A 21,347-nucleotide genomic window follows, 5' to 3' on the forward strand; every position below is an offset into this window, starting at 1 on the left:
CAACGTATGAGCACTCAGATCGTTGTACCTAAATTTGCAAAAAGTTGTTGATTTTCAACTTAATGCCAATGAGCTACAGGGCAGCTCCGGGAAGACGCAACGCAGCTCACACTGCGCCGCACCTAGCATGCACTGCGCTTCTTTTTACACAGACAATGAATGGGATCGAAGAAATTGATGGATCCTGTGCAAATGTACCTTCCCTGCATAAAGTGGAACTTTAATGATCTTGACACCCATTATTTAGAGGCAATTTCAGTGATCCCACTGGTGGGGCAAAGATTGCCCTCTACTGGCTGCATTAATTATAACAGGACCAGACAGCTCTGGGGTTTAGTTCCATCTTTTCACATAAGACACACCGCTGCACTTCACTGCTAGTCCTTCGTTCATCCAGTGCCAGTGGTTCGGTGCGATCTGCACATCATCCAGGTGACTGAAGCCCCTACGATATTCAATAATTAAACTGTCACATATATAATTCTAAATTTACACAAAATATCACAACTATCAAATCTACCACACGGGTATATTCTTGTTTATAGTTTGTATTTATTTCTTGTTCCTCATTCTTCTCTGCCATTTACTGTCATAATCTTTGTTGTAAATTGTGTTGCTGCTGTTGCAGTTAAGATTTGTTAGTATGGATATTGTGTCAACAAGAAACAGACCCATAATAAAAACATTATTATTAGATAGCCAAGAAAGCCAAGACAGTCACAATCTTGAAACTCAGCAGCCATATTGGAATTAAATATACACTACTGAGTTCTTCCGGTCGGTATACACTTATTTTGATGTTTGCATTGTTAATACATTTCAACATTATTACATACTTCAGACAATAAAGACCCATCAATTCACCATTTTAAGCATTGCACATAATATTTACAATTACTTATTTAATTCTAATCCTGTCATTTGTTTAAACAGAAATTCCTGCTGTGATTAATAAAATATTTCTATTCTAAAATGTCAAAATTGTCTGAATAACGCTGGAAAAGAAGAATGAAACTGATAAAATCAGGAACAAAAACAGCTGAAAATGTGAAGAGAAGTTTACCATCCTGAATTGTAATTGAAACTTTATGAACATAAGATACAGCTTTTGTATGAGTTTCAAAACTACTGTATACATGAAACTTTAGGAGCAGCGTCAACCTAATTTTAATGGTTAAACATTTTTTGCGGCTCCACGTACATTTGATATTGTGGAAAGCCATAAAAAAAAACCCGACAACCTCTTTTTGGATATAAAGGTTGCAGACCTCTGACCTAAACCATGAAGAAGAACAGAGAAAAGGAGCTGACAGCTTCACATCCTGCTGTTCCCTGCACATCTGTCTGGCTGCATTGTGAAAACACAGCACCACCTAGTGGGCTATCAGACACACTTCATCGTTCTGGTGTGTAAGACGATTGTAAACAGTGATCCAAGTCGGTTTAGACATGTACTTCTTTTTTTAATAGGAAAACAAAACCGTTTGGGCTTGTTCTGCTGCGTGATTTTCCAAATAACCCCCCACCCCCCATGTTGCCCGGGGCCTCAGTTAACCCACACCCTCCCCCTTCCCGCTGACGCGCTCTCTGGCGCGCGTCCAGACGCACAGCGGAGGTATTCGTTGCCTCCGGGCAACTTTTTTTTTTTTTTTCCAAACTCCACTCTACAGTTGCAGATAGTGGATTGAAAAGAAAGAAAAAAAAATCACACTGGTTCACAGCAGAAAGGTAACTGTAATCCCTTCAGATCCGCTTCAATAAGCGAGTAGAGTTGTGAGAGTTTTGTAAAAAGAAAACAAACAAACAAAAAACTTGTTGCGTAAAATCGGAGCCGGCGGAGACTCATTCGGTAGAAATGATGTCACAGATCCTCCGAATGACCAAATAAGGCAACTGACGCACCAAATCGGAATTCATGCGGCTGGTTTTCGGGTCTGAACGGAGGAGTGTGAGTGTGTGTGTGTGTGCGGTGGTGCTTGTGTGCGTGTGTGCGTGGCCTCCTGGGAGTCCTCTGTGGGAGCGGTGCGGGGCGCAGGCAGGCAGCGAGCCGCCGTTTGGTTTCTCCAGGAAAGAGAAAAGAGGAAGCAGTTCCGCCCTCAGTAGCAGCCCGGAGGCCGAGCAGAGAGAGAAGAAGGGGGGGGGGGGAGAGAGGAGACACACAGTCGGCTGCAACAAGACCGGACTCTGCGCGCAAAGCCGTTTTCTTCGCATGGACAGTTGCGCAGCGTTACGCACGGACTTTGCTTTCTCAGGCGCGCCGCGGAAGTCTGGATTTGTGCAGCTGAAAGGCTTCTGGGAACAACATGAGTGCTCGAGTTTGAAGCTGCGCCCATAAAGAAAGAAAGAAAGAAGAAAAAAAAAAAAAAAAACTCCCAGCGTCAACAGGTCCGTGGAAGCTCGCTCCAGACGCGGCCTCGGCTCCCGGTGAGGGACTCAGGCCCCGCCGAAGATCCCGGTCCGGACCGAGACTCCAGGTCGCCGGCTGCAGCATGAGCGGAGATGAGGACAGATACAAACTGGTGGTGGTGGGAGGTGGAGGGGTGGGCAAGAGCGCGCTGACCATCCAGTTCATCCAGGTACTGACCCTCCAGTGTGTGTGTGTGTGTGTGTGTGTGTGTGTGTGTGTGTGTGTGTGTGTGTGTGTGTGTGTGTTTGTGTGTGTGTGTTGGGGATGGGGGTTACATGTCAGGATCATTTCCTCAATACTAACACGTTAAGTGTCAATTCAGAAGTCGGTTAGTGTCACAGAGAGTTCAAACATCTGTTAAGAGACGTGAAAGTGCGAATGGGCTGAGCTCAGGCTGCCGTCCGATACTTTAAGATCAGTTCATCTAAAATACTTATACATCAGTTAACTTAGTGATGCTTTGGCAGCAGTTCACTTCTTAATGCTTTAAAATGTCCCACAAATCTGTTTATGTACCAATACTTTGTTCACTCATGAATCCTCTCATTATTCTAGCATACAATCTGCTAAAATATGCTTCAAGAGTCCCCATTTGCCTCATTCTTTGAGGCAAGCTCATTCCACCTTTCAATGATAAACAATCTGTTTATTGAATAATAGTAACTTACTCAAACCTGAGGTCTGTCCTTTGAATCATACTTTGAGACCAGTTCATTTTCTAAAACCCAAAACGAGGGTATTTAGTATAGTTTTAAGTTTGGTTCACTTGCTGAAGCCTCAGCTTCCGTTAATGTCCACATACTTTAAAACAATTATCAAATCAGTTCATTGGTGAAGATGACAAAATTTACTAATACTTCAAGCTTGAAGGTTGATTTATTTGATCAATCCACATATTAAAGCTTCATGATCTGTATTGTTACTAAAGCTTGGAAGTCCATTCATCTGATCTGATAAAGTCTTGAGATGAGGTCATTCACTGATCATTCAGCTGCATTACTGTTTGTTTTTTGATCAATTCGCGTACTTATGGTTTATTATCAGTGGATTTCAGAATGCATCAAACACAGTTAGTTTGATATGTCTTTAAGAAGAGCTTATTACCAGTGTGTCACCAAGTCGGTTAGTGATTCGTCAGTAGTTGTGTTTGTTTCGAGGGTGGATCATCGTCGTCTGCTCGGTTTGCGGCTTTTCGCCAAGAAAATCATTTCATCATCAGGTGTTTGAATACACGCTGGTGCGTTCGAGGCTCCCTGGAATGTCTGCATGGAAAAAGTGATCCGACCTTACGTTTAGGTCACAAGTACAGACGGCACAACGTGTCGAACCCGAGCACTGTGTCAGACTCCGAACGTTCACTTAGTGGCTGAAGTTTCCCCACCTCGGTGGGAATCGTGAGTTGAATTGTCGTGGAAGAACCTGCAGGACTGTCTAAAGAAGGGTCAGGCTGCATACCAACATGAGAGCATCACCAGTGGAGGGGAAGCACGGTGGAGGGAGCATCATGATTCAGGGCTGCTTGGCCGCTCTGATACGGCCTGTCATCTCGGGAAGGAGAAGTCGTTGTGGGTTCCTGTTCAGACTTTGGCTGTGTTTTGGCTGTTTGTTCACGCCGCATGGAAACCTTTTGAAAACCGACGCTGGAGGATTCAGAGACATCAATCAACAGCTCCTCCCCAACAAAGTGAACGTTCACTAACATTTACTGCAACATCATCAGCATATGTGGAGAACATTTCCGGCTTCACATCCCGCTGTTGCATTACCACAGCACCAGCTAGTGGCCATACATGGAAACTGCAGTATTTTCCACCAGCTGGACGCCTCCCCGACTCCAGCTGGTTTTTAGCAACAAGAAATCCACCAGATATTTTCTTTACTGCCGTCGGTCATTTGAATGTTTAATCCAGGCTCACTGCAGGAAAACAAGAAGACGTTCCCCCCGGTGCTTCTAATATTAAAATGAGAGAAATAGGTGGAGGAAACATGAGAAAACCTTTCAGAATAAAAGTGAGATACAGCTGAAACTGAATCTAATTGGTCAGTTTTTGGTCGAGTGGTAACACTGACGTCCGTCTCCACCTTCAGATCGTGAAATAGTCAGGTTGTATTGACTTTGTCACAACGTCTGCCCGCGTGTTATTTAAGTGTATTACTCATGTAATATTTAGTTTTAGTGCACAGAAATATAAAGCGCAGGAAAAGTTGATCCAATGTGTTTTACCAAAAGTGAAAATGTTGAACTCGACTATGCAAAATAGGGAGAGTTTCAACATGTTATTTGTAAGAATAAATCAAAATGGAATCTTCCCTTCCTGCTTTGTGAACGGAGGCGAAGAGACAAATTATTTGAATTTGTCCTTTTTTTATTTTGGGACGTAAAAATCGGTGACGGCGTTTCTCTTCAGGTCGAGGTTCTCCAGACGGGATGCTTGTTGTTTGTTTCACAAAAATCACAGTGTGGTCAGAGGCTCTTTTGTTCGTCCTCACCTGGACAGGCCCTGAACGAATTTCCCTTCACTGAAACCACGTATCTATTTTTAAAAAGTGAGGTTTCTGTTGTTGCTGCAGCTTCAGAAACTCACCGTCGCTTCCTTTCAGCGTGAGGCTCCAGTTAACAAATCGTGTGACCGCGCGGCGTCACCCACACGTTTCATGACGGCACGTTGGTTGTGTTTAATTAAAGTGGCGCTGAATGTTTACGTGAAGCTGCAGTTATCAAAGTTACTGTGAGGAATCTGGGAATTTAAATGAGAAACTTAAGAGAATGAGGAAAAATCGTACTCGCATGAAAGCAACCTCAGTTATTGTATTTTCTCCACACGTTTGTTTTCTTAAAACGACCTCATAACACACGTCATACATTCAATACTATTTCTATGTTATATTCTGTAACGATGAGTTCCTTTTCTTCGAGGAAAAGCTCTTTGGGTTTGTGTCTCCTGGTGTTTGGACTGGAGCCGCTTCAGCTTGAAGTTTTAAACTTTGGTTTGTCGGTTTTTCACCAGAAAACATGAATTCAGCTTTAATTTTGTCCTTCGCTTTGATGAAACCATATTCTATGTGACTCTCTTGGTACACTCTTTTTTTTTTTCTCTTTTGGACCTAATTATCTTTCTCTTTACCCTCATGGTCCTCCATGTTTTCTCCTGCCGCTTCCACTTTTAATGTCTAAGCCCCTTTAATGATGTTTTGAACTGTTATTTTTGTTTATGTCACTTGAATATTGACAACAACGAACAATTTGACCATAAATTCATGTGTGGTTGTGACACTGCAAAGTACCTGTGGGAAGACTCCTCGTTAACGCCGATTGTTCCTCCACAGTCCTACTTTGTGTCGGACTACGACCCCACCATCGAGGACTCCTACACCAAGATCTGCACGGTGGGGGGGAAGGAGACCCGGCTGGACAGTAAGTCTGACTCTCACTGGGTGTCGGGGGCAGATTGCAGGGCGTGTGAGATGTTTTACACCGGAGCGGAGGGCGTGTTGATCGCGGGCCGAGTGTTTGCTCTGGGGATTGTTTCATTCCCGTGTTAGGACTCGCACAGCGTTGGGTCATGCCGGTGAGTCATCGCTCGTATCCAGAGCCTCCACCTTCACATACGTCGCTTCAGCAATATGGATGGCAGGACGTCGGCGTCTCCGCCGGGCAGGAAAAGTAGGAAGTCATTATCAGTGGAAGCCACAGATTACACGGCGGGCCATGTGTGTGTGTGTGTGTGTGTTGGACTGCAGTGTACACCCACACACTCGCTGCAGTGTGTGTGTGTGTGTGTTTGCTGTGGGTGGCTTCCAGGGCGGGACCCACACATCATCGCTCACAGATGCTTCGTCTAGTCACTAATTCTGTTCCAGTCCTCCGACAGGAAGCGCGAGCCTCCTCTGCCTCACTGTTTCCTCATCCCAACAAATGTCTGCCAACATATTTCAACATCTGTGTTTCCCTCCTGTGGCACTTTACATTGAATTGACTTTTTAAAAATAGGTTTTTCTGCATTTTAGGCCGTTTTTTTGTCTCAGGAAGTTATAAAAGTGTGTGTGTGTGTGTGTGTGTGTGTGTGTGTGTGTGTGTGTGTGTGTGTGTGTGTGTCAGTCCTGGACACTGCAGGTCAGGAGGAGTTTGGTGCGATGAGGGAGCAGTACATGCGCTCAGGAGAAGGCTTCTTACTGGTGTTTGCACTCAACGACCGGGGCAGGTAACGGCCAGCGTGTGTGTGTTTTTTGTCAATTTGTGTGTGTGTGTTTTTTGTCAATTTGTGTGTGTGTGTGTGTGTGTGTGTGTGTGTGTGTGTGTGTGTGTGTGTGTGTGTGTGTGTGTGTGTGTGTGTGTGTGTGTGTGTGTGTGTGTGTGTGTGTGTGTGTGTGTGTGTGTGTGTGTGTGTGTGCGTGCTTAGGCTTTATGTTTCTCTACATTTGTGTGTGAGTCCCACTTCTTTGACTTGTGGCTAAATGTATCATGGACACCAGAAAGCTCATATTTCTGTATGTGGATGATGTGAATCTGTTGTTTGTACGTGGCACCTTAAAACACCAAATTACTCTAAATGGTCAAATATCTTTAAAAGTACACACGTCTCATGTTGCACTGCTGTTTTTCGCGGCCTGTTGGTTCAGCTACCACGAAGTGCAGAAGTTCCACACGCAGATCCTGAGGGTGAAGGACCGGGACGACTACCCGATGGTGCTGGTGGGAAACAAGGCCGACCTGGAGCAGCAGAGAGTGGTGAGAGCTTTTTCACCAGTAATGCACAACGTGATTCACAACCAAAAACGTCTGTGTTGCTCACTTTCTCTGTTTTCAACCCGTTAGTGAAGAAGGTGTAAGAGACATTTCCCCAGCTGACTTTTCCTTCTGGACTTTCCTAGAATATCCCGTCTGTATTGCACCTCCTTTGACTTGGTGACAGATCGTCTCCTTGGGATTTCAAACGCAGGTCGATTTGAATTCTGCTGTTTGCACGTGACGTTACTGAGAGTTTCACGTAAGATTATTCTTGGTGCAGACAGAAACGGGATCCATGTGCCTTCCTGTTCGTCCAGAATCTTAGTGAATCAGGCCATCACACCAAGTTTTGAAAGAGTTTTTGACCACATGATGAAAGGATAATGTGAACTGTTGTTAAAACGCTACGAGCCTCACGTGACACGTACAAGCTAGAGGCTTTTATAAAACTAACATGTATAAAGCTGATTAGAGCTCGTCACGATTAGAGGTCATTGTTTGTTTGTCATTGTCATGTCAGCTCGTTGTTCACCAGTCAGCTCATCATTCACCAGTCAGAGCTCGCCGTCCACCTGTCAGCTCGTTGTTCACCAGTCAGAGCTCATCATTCACCAGTCAGAGCTCGTCATTCACCAGTCAGAGCTCGTCATTCACCGGTCAGAGCTTGTCGTCCACCAGTCAGCTCATTGTTCACCAGTCAGAGCTCGTCGTTCACCAGTCAGAGCTCGTCATTCACCAGTCAGAGCTCGTCATTCACCAGTCAGAGCTCGTCGTTCACCAGTCAGAGCTCCCCATCTACCAGTCAGCTCGTTGTTCACCAGTCAGCTCGTTGTTCACCAGTCAGCTCACCGTTCACCAGTCAGCTCACCGTTCACCAGTCAGCTCACCGTTCACCAGTCAGCTCGTCGTTCACCAGTCAGAGCCCGTCATCCACCAGTCAGAGCTCGTCGTCCACCAGTCAGCTCGTCGTCTACCAGTCAGAGCTCGCCGTTCACCAGTCAGAGCTCATCGTTCACCAGACGAAGGCGGTGAGCAGTTTGTTTCACCGCCTGCAGCAGCAGCTCACTGCAGACCTCTTTGTGCTTCAGATCTCCAGGGAAGACGCTCAGGCGTTTGCCAGAGAGAACAGGATCTACTACATGGAGGCTTCAGCAAAGAACCGCTACAACGTGGACGAGGCCTTCATGGAGCTGGTGCACATCATCAGGTACAGACCAGGCACAATTCAGCATTTCTATATGGGCACCTTTACACCAGGTACAAATACACTGTGGTGCAGTGGGAAGCGCTGTCCACTCACAGGAAGAAGACCCTGGGTCTGTTCCCGGTTTTTCTCTGTATTGGAGTGTCTTACTTTTCTTTTCAAAAGACAAAGAAATATCTGTACAAGAAGAACTCGTGGCTAACGTCCATGTCCCGTCGGCTCGGTAGAGTCACTGCAGTACTTGTTCCAGATAATGATCGTGTTTCTACCTGAAGCCGCTCAGCATTCAACCCCACATACAATATATATTTGTTATTCACTGAAGCTGTTGAGGTATCATTAAACAATCTTCTTCTTCACTATTTCAAAATAACAACAAAAGTCAGAAGCACAAAAATGAAGGAAAAAACCCACAGAAAAGTCAGCAGATTTCTCACAGTCACAGTTTGTGTAAAGTCCTGCCACACAACCTACATTTTATTATTATATTTTTGTTATATTTTTAATAGATCTTTTTCTTCTTTCTTCTCCCCCTCCTCAAATATTTAATTATATTTTTATTATATTTTTCATACATATTGTCATATCTCTTCTATCCTTTATCATATATTTTGTTATATTTTTTTAATATATCACTTTTCTATTTTACTGAAGCTGTAATGGTATCATAAAGCAATCTTGATTATTTAAAAAAAACATCAAAAGTGAGAAGCACAAAAATCAAGGGAAAAAAACCCCAAAAAGTCTCAAATCTTTTCATTAAAATAAAGAAATAAACATAATTCAGTCACAGCTGGTGTAAATTATGTCCACAAAGAAAACATTTTATGATTGTATTTCTATTATATTTTTCACAAATCATATCAGGATCCTAAACATGATGAACTGGTGACGCCGCACTTTTTAAAACATGCCGTAGTTTTTAAACAACGGTGCTCAGTCCTCCGCCTCTCACTGGTTCTCCTTCTCCGCAGGAGGTTCCAGGAGCTGGAGTGCCCCCCTCCGCCCACCCACCACACCGGGAAGAAGAAGAGCGGCGGCTGTCCCTGCGTCATCCTCTGAGCACAGCTCAGCCCTGCAGCCTCTGCACAGAGGTGTGTGTGTGTGTAGGTGTGTTTGTTAAAGTGTGTGTGTGTGTGTGTGTTGGTCAGAAAGGGCGCATCATTTTCTTTCCGGATGGTTTTATTTGCACTTTCTTTTTGCCAAAAGCAACTTTAAAATCAGTGTCATTGTGGATTTTAGTGAAGGGATATGAAGGGAGGAGCAGATAGATCGTCACGCCTTCACTTGGTGTGAAAAAAATAAAAATAAAAATATTAGTTAAAGCTACATCGCCTATAGACCAGATCAAATAAATGCCTTTTAAAATGAATGAAGCTGAGCCGTGACCTCTCATGCTTTTACAGGGAAGCTACGATTAACTCCAACCTTCACACCGAGCTATACGTTTTGGTTGCGCGGCAGATTCCATTGGCAGTGCTCAAATTTGATTTAGACGATTGTCCCGAATGCAGCCTGTACATACGCCGTAGCGACACGATATACTGTTATACCATCATTGATAATATACATGTTTCAAAAGACTGACTGAACTATAATAGCGTGACGCTTCCATTCATGTTCTGCACGTCAACACATTCGACCAATCAGAGGAGTCCTGCTGCTCTCAATGGCGTTGACAGTGTAAATGTTCCTCTTCACACACTGTTTGTCACTGACCTACATCCACAGTTTGAAATCCATGGTGCTGTAATGCTCCCCGTCCTCCTGCAGGGGGCAGCTTCAGTACAGACCAGGGAGCTCCAGCTGTGGTCCAGTTTCCTGCTGCTGCACTATAAAAGACACACATTTGAAAGAACACGTCACTTGGGCCCGATCGTTACGTCCACATGAGTCCTGCTCCGCATGGCAGCCTCAGAAAGAGGAGAATGGAGGAACAGGAGGGTGTTTGGTTTAATGTCAACCGACCTGACGGTGCAGAGCTGTGGTTTCCTCAGACTCGTGACGCTGAGTTCAGATCTTCTTCACTATGACGTGACAGTAACAATGCGGGTTTGAGGGTTTTTTTTTGCGCGACTGTTCTCCAAGCTTAGCGTTGACCTTCAGGATCCGTCTGCACTGCGTCCAGAGGTCAGCAACATCGCGTACGAGTACGGTTCACGAGTCGTCAGCGAGTCGTTCACGACTCATTTACACAGTGTTCAGGGGTCAGAAACTCCGCATACAAGTATGGTTCACGAGTCGTTACCGAGTCGTTAATGAGTCTTTCACACAGTTTTCATGAGTCATATACACAGTGTTCACAAGTCGTTAATAAGTCATTTACACAATGTTCACGAGTCGTTAGCGAGTCGTTCACGACTCATTTAAACACCTTCAGGATCCATCTGCACAGCGTCCAGAGGTCAGGAACATCGCGTAAAAGTATGGTTCACGAGTCGTTAACAATTCGTTAATGAGTCTTTCACACAGTTTTCATGAGTCATTTGCACAGTGTTTATGAGTCGTTAACAAGTCATTTACAGTGTTTATGAGTCGTTAACAAGTCATTTACAGTGTTTATGAGTCGTTAACAAGTCATTTACAGTGTTCACGAGTCAACAAGTCATTTATGCAGTGTTCACGAGTCATTCACATGAACGACTCACACACAGTGTTCACAAGTTGTTTCCACAGTGTTCGCAGGTCAGGAACACTGTACAAAAACTGTTCACGAGTCGTTCACGCAGTGTTCAGGTGTCGTTCACGAGTCATTTACAGTGTTCACCCTGTGTTCACCTTGTGTTCACGAGTCGTTCGAACAGTGTTCACCCTGCGTTCACCTTGTGTTCACGAGTCGTTCGAACAGTGTTCAGGTGTCGTTCACGAGTCATTTACAGTGTTCACCCTGTGTTCACGAGTCGTTCACACAGTGTTCAGGTGTCATTCACGAGTCATTTACAGTGTTCACCTTGTGTTCACGAGTCGTTCGAGCAGTGTTCACCCGGTTGGTTGTGAATCCTTGACGAGTCGTTCACACTGTGTTGACTGGTGCTTTCAGCTGCCGGCTCATGAATTATGGATGAAGTCTCTCATAGAAAACACTCAGTTGTTGCCATCTGATCCAATTAATTCCATATTTGTTCTTTTGTAAAACCTCATTAAAAGTTTTGGCTGAAACTTGACCACGGTGTGATCTCGCCACGGCAGCAACCGTGTGTTTTCTCTGGGTATCCGTGGCAACCACACTCGGAGCAGACTGGTCGTTGTTAGAAACTGAGATATTTTTGGATTCACCTTCAAATGTTAAGATTCAACATTTTGTTGTGCAGAAACAATCCAGACGCCTCTTCACACACTTTGACCAGTCGGACACGACTCACTGTCGGTCACGCGATGACAACTAAGCCGTTTCCACGACAACCGAGTGACCGCCGTGTGCCGACGAAGAAAGCGGCGTGAGCTTTAAAGTCCTGGCAAAATCGAAGTGACCTTAAACTGTTTTGTAGCCCTGCCGGCACTTCACGCGGGATTTCTGTCAGAGGATGATGTGGTAGGCGATCAAGAAAAAACAAAAACAAACAAAAAAAACCCAAAACGGTCCCTTTACAACTTCAGGTACTTTTTTTCTTTAATTTTTTTATTTGAAAGAAACAATCCACTGAAGATTAGAAATGACACCTGCTTTGTCTAACTCTTCTTTTTTTTTTTTCTTTTTAAAAAGGATTCATATTTTCCTTAGAACATACAGTCACGTTGTCAGTTTTATATCGAGATGACCAATCACTTTTATACTTCATTAAAACATTTATTTCAACGTTTTTCTTTTGCCTCGTGTGTTTTTTTCATTTCTAAAGTCGTTATACCTGGGAGCAACGTCTTGGCTGCTGTTTGAATCCAGGATGTCGTCACATCAGAGCGGCTGCTTTATCCATGTCGACGTGTTGAAGATGAAACCAAAGGATAAAATCAGTATTTATCTATTATTATCTTAGCGAGAAAGACCCTGGGTTACTCATTAAACAAAAGGCTTTTCTTTGTAGAGCGGCGGGTTTCCCCTGGGGGGCGCTAGAGAGCTGGACAATCTGGTAATTTGTTCTGCTTAAATAAACTACGGGAAACATTTCTGCCCTGGTGGTGGGAAATTACTCTTGTTCCATTTGGTGATTCTTTTAAATCTTAAAATTTACTTTATTAGAACTATGTTACGTTATTTTAAACTACTTTTGAAATGATTTTATTTTGGCCATACCATGCAATAAAACAAAGTGATTAACTGATTCTGTTGGATTCAGTCTTTCACTTGTGTATTTTTAGTTATACAAGCAGGACAATAGTGAGTTTTCCGGTCCACACTTCTTTTCTGACCTCATTTTAACGTCGTGTATATTTGATTTTAATTTCCTCACTCGTCCAACGCCTCAAACATAATTCTTACAAGACGAATGAATCCTGAAGATGAAAGTTCTTTTTGTGGAAAGTTTTTCAGACGTATTCCACATAAACAGGAGTACTTGCAGACATTGTTGTTTTTAGATTCCGATCATTGTGGCACCAGAACGTCAGAATATAGGATCGTTTTCAAGAAGCGGGACTGTCGGTGTGGGGGTGACGGAGCTGCTGACGGTGTCCGGATGCCTCCATCGTCATCTGGGACTCTGACGTCATCTTCATCCTCTTCCTCTTCCTCTTGAGCAACAAGCTGCAGAGCCTCAGGCGGGTTCAAGTCCGTCACCTCAGTGAAGAATCAGTAAACTGAGGAGTTCTGCTGCTTTTCAACTTTTCATCCATTCTTTGTTCTTCCTCCTGTCATCCTCTACTCTTCCTCCTCTCATCCTCTACTCTTCCTCCTCTCTTCTTCCACTCTTCCTCCTCTCTTCCATTGTTCTTCCTCTACTCTTCCTCCTCTCTTCTTCCACTCTTCCTACCCTCTCCTTCCTCTTCATCATCTCTTCCTTAGTTCCTCCTCTCATCCTCTACTCTTCCTCCTCTCTTCTTCCACTCTTCCTCCTCTCATCCTCTGCTCTTCCTCTACTTGCCCTCTTCTCTAATTTCACTCGTTCTCCTCGCATCCTCCTTTTTCATCTTTTCATCCTTCCTTTGTTCTTCCTCCTCTCTTCCTCTACTCTTCCTCCTCTCTTCTTCCACTCTTCCTACCCTCTCCTTCCTCTTCATCATCTCTTCCTTAGTTCCTCCTCTCATCCTCTGCTCTTCCTCTACTTGCCCCCTTCTCTCCTTTCACTCGTTCTCCTCACATCCTCCTTTTTCAACTTTTCATCCTCCCTTTGTTCTTCCTCCTCTCATCCTCTATGCTTCCTCTTCTCTTCTTCTGCACTTCCTGCTTTTCTTCATCCTATCTTCCTTAGTTTCTCCTCTCATCCCTCTCTTCTTCCACTCTTCCTCCTTCCATTGTCCACTCACCCTACTCTCTCCCCACCCTTCCTTTTCTCATCCTCTGCTCTTCCTCTTCTCTTGCTTTATTTTTCCACCTCCCTTCCTGTGTTTTTCCTCCTCTCATCATTCACTCTTCCTCCTCTCTTCTTCTACTATTCCTACCCTCTTCTTCCTCCTGTCTCCTTCCTCTTCATCATCTCTTCTTTAGTTTCTCATCTCATCCCCCTCTCTTCTTCCACTCCTCCTACCCTCTTCTTCCTCCCCTCTCCATCTTCTTTGGCATCTCCTCCTTAGTTTCTCCTCTCATCCCCCTCTCTTCTTCCATTCCTCCTCCTTTCATTGTCCACTCTCCTAACTCTCTCCTCGACTCTGTCTGCTCTATTTCTATTCTCTCCTTTCAATCTTCCTCCTCTCCTTTTTGAATTTTCCCCCCTTCTTTCCTTTGTTCCTCATCTTCTCTCTGTGACTCTTATATTCAAACCAGATGAGAAGAGAACTTTGTTCTTCTGACTTGTTTCTCTTCCTGGACTAGATTTGGTCTTCAGCCTCAGTTCCTCTGAAGCTCTTCAAGCTTCTGGAATCTTCTGCAGGCTGCAGCTCCTTCTTGCCGCTCCTACATTTTACGTGTGCATATATTGCAACCTTTACGGTAACCGCACTTCGAAGACTCAAGCAGAAAGTGCATATTTAACGAAAAAAAAAAGAAGCTTTTTTTTTGTTTGTTTTTAAGACAACAGCTATTGGATAACGTGGCAAGATTGCCCTTTGATACAATTTTTTTATTTTTTTTTAAACGGAAGCTGGTCAATATAGTAGCTACGTTTCCTGCTTGTCGTCACTGTGCAGTTACCGTAACTATCACAACATAGGCGCACGTGAAATGTCCAAGCCCAAAAACGAGTGACGGCGAACCGACTTCAACTTCGTAAAAAAACTCCCCCTGGAATGATTACAAAATAATAATAATTATAATCATTAACCAACCTGAGTTCCAGGTGGTTTCATTATATTATATTTCTTTTTTCTCTTTTACTATCAACTGTTTCTTTCAATTACCACAGAGTCAGACCAACAGAGCCGGTGCAGTCAGTCAGGTAACAGACTTTACAGAGAAGCACACAGACTGGTTTGGTTTGGTGTTGGTTCCTCCCTTCAGGTGGTATGCAGTCCGACAGGTTTCTGGCAGGAAAACAACACCTCCACACTCCTCTCAGCGGTTTCATGCAGCAGACGGGAAGTTCCAGCCTTAAGTGAAACCAGGTCAATGTTTGAGGACCTCTGAGGGAGAAGGTCATCTTGGACAGATGGAGCAGACTGCAGCCAGCTGGGCCAGCATTGTTGGACAGGTGAGTGTTGGACAGGTGAGGGTTGGACAGGTGAGAGTTCCAGCCCGTCCAGGCCTGGAGGCGTTTGATTTTCAACTGCTGCTCAGACGCCTCTTCCTCGTTGCTGTCTGCAGCTGCTTGCCTGGGTGGCTGTGCTGTCAGCGGTGTGGATTCCCCTGCTGTCCCTGCTGCAGGTTTCCCACTGCTCCGTCATCTACAGACGCGCTCCAGGTAAACCACACCTCTCTTCTCTCTCGGCCCTCCACCAGGAACCTGCTGTCAAACTGACCATCTCTCAGCTTCAGGGGACAGAAAACTGTCAGAAGGCGGCAGTACATGCAACTGAAGCTTCATTCATTTTAAATATCCTCTCAAGGATTTCTAAATAGCCAGCGAATTACATTCAAATCAACATCTTCCCTCAAGCTTCACGTGACACTTTAGGTTGACCGACTTTATATTGAAATCCATTTCTTGTTCAATGGAGGATGTGAGATCTGTACAAAATTGAAGTTAAAGGTGTTTTCTTTCACTCTTGAGCTTCACACAGGACTGTCGGTGTTCCCTGAGCAGCATTTAGATTCTATATGTTGGCGTCACTAATCACAGCCGGAAACAGGAGATCAATAGTGTGATCACCTTGATGGAAATATCAATATTCTAGCATGAGGTAGTATTTTCATTTTGCTACCAGCATGACACAAGTCACAGCTCTGGGTCTGAGTTTTAGTTTCTCTTGTTTCCATTGTTCCTCAAGGTTCCTTGTGTTTATGGCAGGTTGTTTATTTGGTGTCCAATTTAAGGTTTATGTACTAGTAAGTTCTTTGTCCTCACTAGTAACACAATTCAGCGCACTAATAAAATGACTGCTAATAATAACAATAATAATAATACATTATATTTGTATAGCTTTTAAAAACACTCAAAGATGCTTTACATCATGATAAAATCAAGTTGTTACTATCAATGGTTTTTCCACTGCTCGTGCCACTTTTGGCCTGCTAGTACACAATCAAACCTCACTAGTAAACTACAGCACTAGTAACACTACTAGTACACAATCAAACCTCACTAGTAAACTACAGCACTAGTAACACTACTAGTACACAATCAAATCTTACGAGTAAACTACTGCACTAGTAACACTACTAGTACACAATCAAATCTTACAAGTAAACTACTGCACTAGTATCACTACTAGTACACAATCAAACCTCACTAGTAAACTACAGCACTAGTAACACTACTAGTACACAATCAAATCTTACGAGTAAACTACTGCACTAGTAACACTACTAGGCCCAACTGGTATGCGTGTGTCACTCACTGGTAGCCCCCTGGTACCTACTAGTAGGGTTAAAATACCCACTGGTAAGGCATTTCTGATCTCAGTAGTACTACTAGAAGTGCCACAATGTCCACTATTGGTACTAGTAGGGTATATTTAAATACTACTAGTCAGGTTCAAAGTGTGAACTAATAGTACAAGTAGACATGTGGGCTTTACTAGTCAGGTCAGAAAGACCTCACTGGTAGTACTAATCGACAGTTTTGGCCTTACTAGTGGTATTAGTGGGCATCCTTGCTGTTACTAGTATTACGAGTGTATCGAACGTTTTCTTCATTACTAACAGAAGTAGTAATGTAAAAATGATCAGACTAATGTTACTAGTAATGGGTTTGTGCTCTCAATTGTAGTGGGCATTCTTGCTGTTACTAATTGTACTAGTAGGATAAAATATACCCTACTAGTACCAGCAGTGGACATTTTTAACACTCACTAGTACTAGTAAGTCAAAAGTGGCATGATGAGTGGATAAAGCTATTACTAGTAAGAAACAGTTGTTCTAATAGTGCGCTGAATTGTCTTACTAGTGACGAACTTACTGGTACCTGGACCTCAAGTTGGACATCAAGGATTACTAATAAATGGCTTTCCATGCCAATGACGAAATCTTGTTTACTTTCTTATTTCAGTATTCTGTTCACCACACTGTACATATATATCAGGTATTTGAAATAACTGCGAGGTTCCAGTATCTTGTGAGTGACATTGAGCTCGGCCCCGCAGGAGCTCCTCTGCTGTTGGACCAGCAGTCTGCAGCGTCCTTCTTGTCCCGCTCGCTGCTCTACAACAGCTGGGACTTTGAGCTGGTGGTGTCCGACAGCCTGGAGAGGGAGTGCAATGAGGAGCAGTGCAGCTACGAGGAGGCCCGGGAGGTGTTCGAGGACGACACTCAGACCGTAAGACGCCACAGATTGTACCACATCAGTTTTCATTCTGAATCGTCCTTCGATGCCACTCTTCAAAGTGCAGCGGACGCGGTTTAGTCAATTCCACTTTTGTGCATTAGGTGGCAGAAGTGAGTCAGTGTGGAGCTCCGGCCGTTATGTTCACTATTGAATTCACCATTTTTCTTACATTTCTTGTGAGACTTCGTTTATGTTTGGTGTGACGTCCTAAACTATAACGGTTTGTCCTTTGCTTCCATTTTGACAGGAGTTATTCTGGAAAGAGTATGTCAACAACCAAGGTAATTTAAAAAAACAAAACAAATCTTGATTACTTTGGTGTGTAGTATTTAGTGTTTTCACACTGAAAATGAGTAAGAATAGATTTATTTAACAATGCTGTCAGTTACAACTTTTATAGGGTCGTTGAATGCACCGTGACACACACACACACACAAACACACACACAAACAACACACACACACACACACACACACACACACACACACACACACACACACACACACACACACACACACACACACACACACACACACACACACACACACACACACACACACACACACACACACACACACACTTTGATAACTTCATGCATGGATCCATTCAACTTGGCCGCCATCTTGGATGAGGACCTGCTTCTTCTCCACTCCATTCGCCTCCATTGAGGAGGAAGTTCTTTACATAGTTAACATTGTCACAACTTGCTGAGTTTACGAGACGTTTTCACCTGGTTTGGTTTGTTACAAACAAAGAAAACCTGCAGATGTGACCCATCTTTTAGATAGTAACGGTACTGATTGACCTACTGCAGCATTGCGACACACTTTTTTTCCCCGTCAATCAATGAAGTGCGGAAATAAAACTACGATTGTCACTTTGGAAAAGAAGAAACTGAAAATACTTTTTGGTGTGAAAGTATGCACAGAATCAAACAAACGGTTGTGATGGCAGACGGACTGATTACGAAGCTGTTGAGGGTGTAATGCTGCTCATGCCTTTGTGTTGGTCTGCGCAGGGTCTGCACCCAGAGTGGATGTGTCTGGCCTGGTGGCCGGCATCCTGGCCATACTGGTGTGTGCCGTCATCGCCACCGTGCTGGGAATCTACTGCTACAAATCCAAGAACAAGGACGGCCGGAGGGTCGGCCGGTGAGTCCTCGCACTGAAAACATCCGTCAATCCTCCAGTTTTAACGCGACACAGCTGATCTCTTGCACTAGCATGTCTGCTGGCTTCTTTTCAACCTCTTACTCTGCAACCGTTTCTCAGTAAGAAGATGTTTGGAATCAAAACATGAGATTTCCAGTATTACTGAACAAATCCCGTGGATCCACACTAGCAATCGACAATGTATTCTCATTATAAAAGTAAAAACCTGTGAAGTGGCGCAGACTGTCCGCTCTGACCTGGATGGTATCAGTGTGATTAATGCTGACTCAGGAAGAAGCAGGTCTGGCACCACCTCCAGTTCTTCTGCTCCAGCAGAGCACATTATCATTGTCTGAGTCTCTGTTAACATTTTCTTATCTCATCAATCTCCCAGGATGTTTCCTCCACCCGCTGAGAGTTTCATCGTTTACAGTGAGCACAGTCATGCACGCTTGACTTCACAGTTTTGTTTCCTCCCCGCTGTGCAGCGCCCCCGTGAGGATGGCGGCGGACGGACGTCCTGGTCTGGAAGCCGTGCCCCTGTCCGGGATCATCGCCCCTCCTCTCCCGAGCTACAACGAGGCTCTGACCCGCGGTGGGCAGCACGACGCGCCGCCGCCGCCATATTCAGGGTGAGCAGGGCCCGGCGTCCAAAAGTCCAGATGAAAACCAACATAGAGACTGAGAACATGAGCAAAGCAGCAGTTAAAGCAACACAAAATACATGTCTTACTCAAGTCAAACCAAACGAGATGTAGAGTCGCTACAGAGGAACTATAGAGTCACTAGAGGACCTATAGTCACTACAGAGGGGCTGTAGAGTCACTACAGAGAAGCTGTAGAGTCACTAGAGGACCTATAGTCACTACAGAGGAGCTATAGAGTCACTACAGAGGAGCTGTAGAGTCACTACAGAGAAGCTGTCGAGTCACTACAGAGGAGCTGTAAAGTCACTACAGAGAAGCTATAGAGTCACTACAGAGGACCTATAGAGTCACTACAGAGGAGCTGTAAGGTCACTATAGAGAAGCTATAGAGTCACTACAGAGGAGCTATAGAGTCACTACAGAGAAGCTGTAGAGTCACTACAGAGGAGCTGTAGAGTCACTACAAAGGGCCTATAGAGTCACTACAGAGAACCTATAGAGGAGCTATAGAGTCACATTCCAGAGGAGCTATGGAGTCACTACAGAGGAGCTATAGAGTCACTACAGAGGAGCTGTAGAGTCACTACAGAGGAGCTATAGAGTCACTACAGAGGAGCTATGGAGTCACTACAGAGGAGCTTTAGAGTCACTACAGAGAAGCTATGGAGTCACTACAGAGGAGCTATGGAGTCACTAAAGGAGCTGTAGAGTCACTAAAGGGGCTATAGAGTCAGTACAGAGGAGCTATATAGTCACTACAGTGTAGCTGTAGAGCCACTACAGAGGAGCTATAGAGTCGCTACAGAGAGGCTATGGAGTCACTACAGAGGAGCTATAGAGTCACTAAAGTGTAGCTGTAGAGTCACTACAGAGGTGCTATAGAGTCACTACAGAGGACCTATAATCACTACCATTGTAAACATACTTTCAATACATTTAGTGAGTCATATTTAATGTATTTCTTTCGTGAATAACAGGTTGTATTGTAGAACAGTGGTACCTGATAAAGTCTTTTTATATTTAATAAACGGCCGGTTTTTCTTCTACGTTTAGAGCGATTTGCTTGTATCAGAGGTTGTAATGATCAATCTTAATTCTGAATGACGTTTAGAAACATCTGCCAAAAACATTACAGGGTAGAAATCTATTGATTGCGGCTTTATGATGATTTGGTCCTGTGGATTTGTTTTTTTCTCATAGTCATTCTTTTTCAGCCAATATATAATTACAAAGGTTCGCTATGTGAAGACGACATGTATTACGATTCTTAAGATACATGTGATAGGAGCATCCCTCCAGCAGCTGACCCTCCTGCAGCTGACCCTCCAGCAGCTGACCCTCCTGCAGGCTGCAGACACGTCTTTATGAAGCCTGGAGGTTTTTCCAAGAACAGAAAAATGGCTGGACTTTGATTTCTCAGCTCCCTTGCATAAGAACCCACGTTCAGTGCTTCCTGTGTCTGCCCACAGGGGGGCGCCCTCGGAGCCTGCAGATCCTGGGGACCACGCAGGAGATGGAGAATGAGAATGGATGGGCGGATGGAGGGACACCTTTGGTGGCGCCAGTGAACTTTTACCTGTTTGTAATATTTATGAGTCCAGGATGGACGCACATGTAGGATTTGAATAGATGTGTCGTCCTTTATCCGTCCGCTACAGAGGTGGGGTGCTGGAATAAAGTAGGTGCAGCCGGGTGGGGTGGGGTGGGATGGGATGGGGTTGGGGGTGGGGATTGGGGGGGGGGGGGGATTCTGCGTTTGTATTGTAGAGAGAACTGTGTGACTTTGAGGAAAGAAAAGAAAAATAAAATCTGTGCCAATATTGGTTCTGTAAGGACATGTTTTATGTAATAAATTACATAACGATTACCCATGCCTCCAGTCATGTTTTCTAAAGCGAGTCGGGGTAAGTCAGGAGACATGTGTCCCTCATAAATCTTTACCAGTGACGTCTGCAGGAAGGACTAACTCACTCACCTGGTTAACAGGCGACACGACATTACCAAGGATAAACCAGCGTATTGGTGAGAAAAATTACGGGACGAGTTAGACTTCATTTACTTTCTGTGTATTTAGATTTGTTTAAGGCGAGAGGTTGCTGTTCTGTTTTTCAGCTGGAAGCGACGTCTGTCCTCGTGACTCTGCTGAAGGACTTTTAACAGTGATGTTTGATTTCTCTGACATTCACTCCGATTTTGATCTTGGTCGTGAAAGACTGATTTTAAATATTCAGAGAAGGTTTATTAGACCTGTGGTATTT

General features: G+C 44.2%; 2 protein-coding genes across 4 annotated transcripts; both read left to right on the forward strand.

Moving 5' to 3' along the window:
* The first annotated feature begins 1,922 nt into the window (after positions 1-1,922).
* On the forward strand, positions 1,923-12,140 carry rras (RAS related). 3 transcript variants are annotated; one of them, XR_013936347.1, is made up of 7 exons: positions 1,923-2,576; positions 5,735-5,822; positions 6,507-6,609; positions 7,028-7,136; positions 8,225-8,343; positions 9,315-10,833; positions 10,897-12,140. XR_013936347.1 is itself a non-coding variant. In XM_080488354.1 (7 exons), exons 1-6 carry the CDS (start codon positions 2,490-2,492, stop codon positions 9,400-9,402), a joined length of 594 nt encoding a protein of 197 aa, XP_080344480.1. In that variant the 5' UTR covers positions 1,931-2,489; the 3' UTR covers positions 9,403-9,434; positions 11,652-12,140. The 3 variants fall into 3 exon arrangements, 2 of the variants coding, with proteins under 2 accessions (XP_080344480.1, XP_080344479.1); XM_080488354.1 differs by having other exon boundaries at positions 1,931-2,576; positions 9,315-9,434; positions 11,652-12,140; XM_080488353.1 differs by having other exon boundaries at positions 1,936-2,576; positions 9,315-12,140.
* Positions 12,141-14,926: 2,786 nt separating this feature from the next.
* Positions 14,927-20,955, forward strand: prrg2 (proline rich Gla (G-carboxyglutamic acid) 2). The gene is made up of 7 exons (XM_080488638.1): positions 14,927-15,059; positions 15,173-15,269; positions 17,110-17,282; positions 17,539-17,572; positions 18,310-18,442; positions 18,931-19,074; positions 20,559-20,955. The coding sequence occupies exons 1-7, from the start codon at positions 15,018-15,020 to the stop codon at positions 20,611-20,613; spliced, it is 678 nt and encodes a 225-aa protein (XP_080344764.1). The 5' UTR covers positions 14,927-15,017; the 3' UTR covers positions 20,614-20,955.
* The last annotated feature ends 392 nt before the right edge of the window (positions 20,956-21,347 follow it).

Source organism: Lipophrys pholis (genome assembly GCF_963383615.2).
Source record: "Lipophrys pholis genome assembly, chromosome: 19".
Classification (NCBI taxonomy): Eukaryota; Metazoa; Chordata; class Actinopteri; order Blenniiformes; family Blenniidae; genus Lipophrys; species Lipophrys pholis.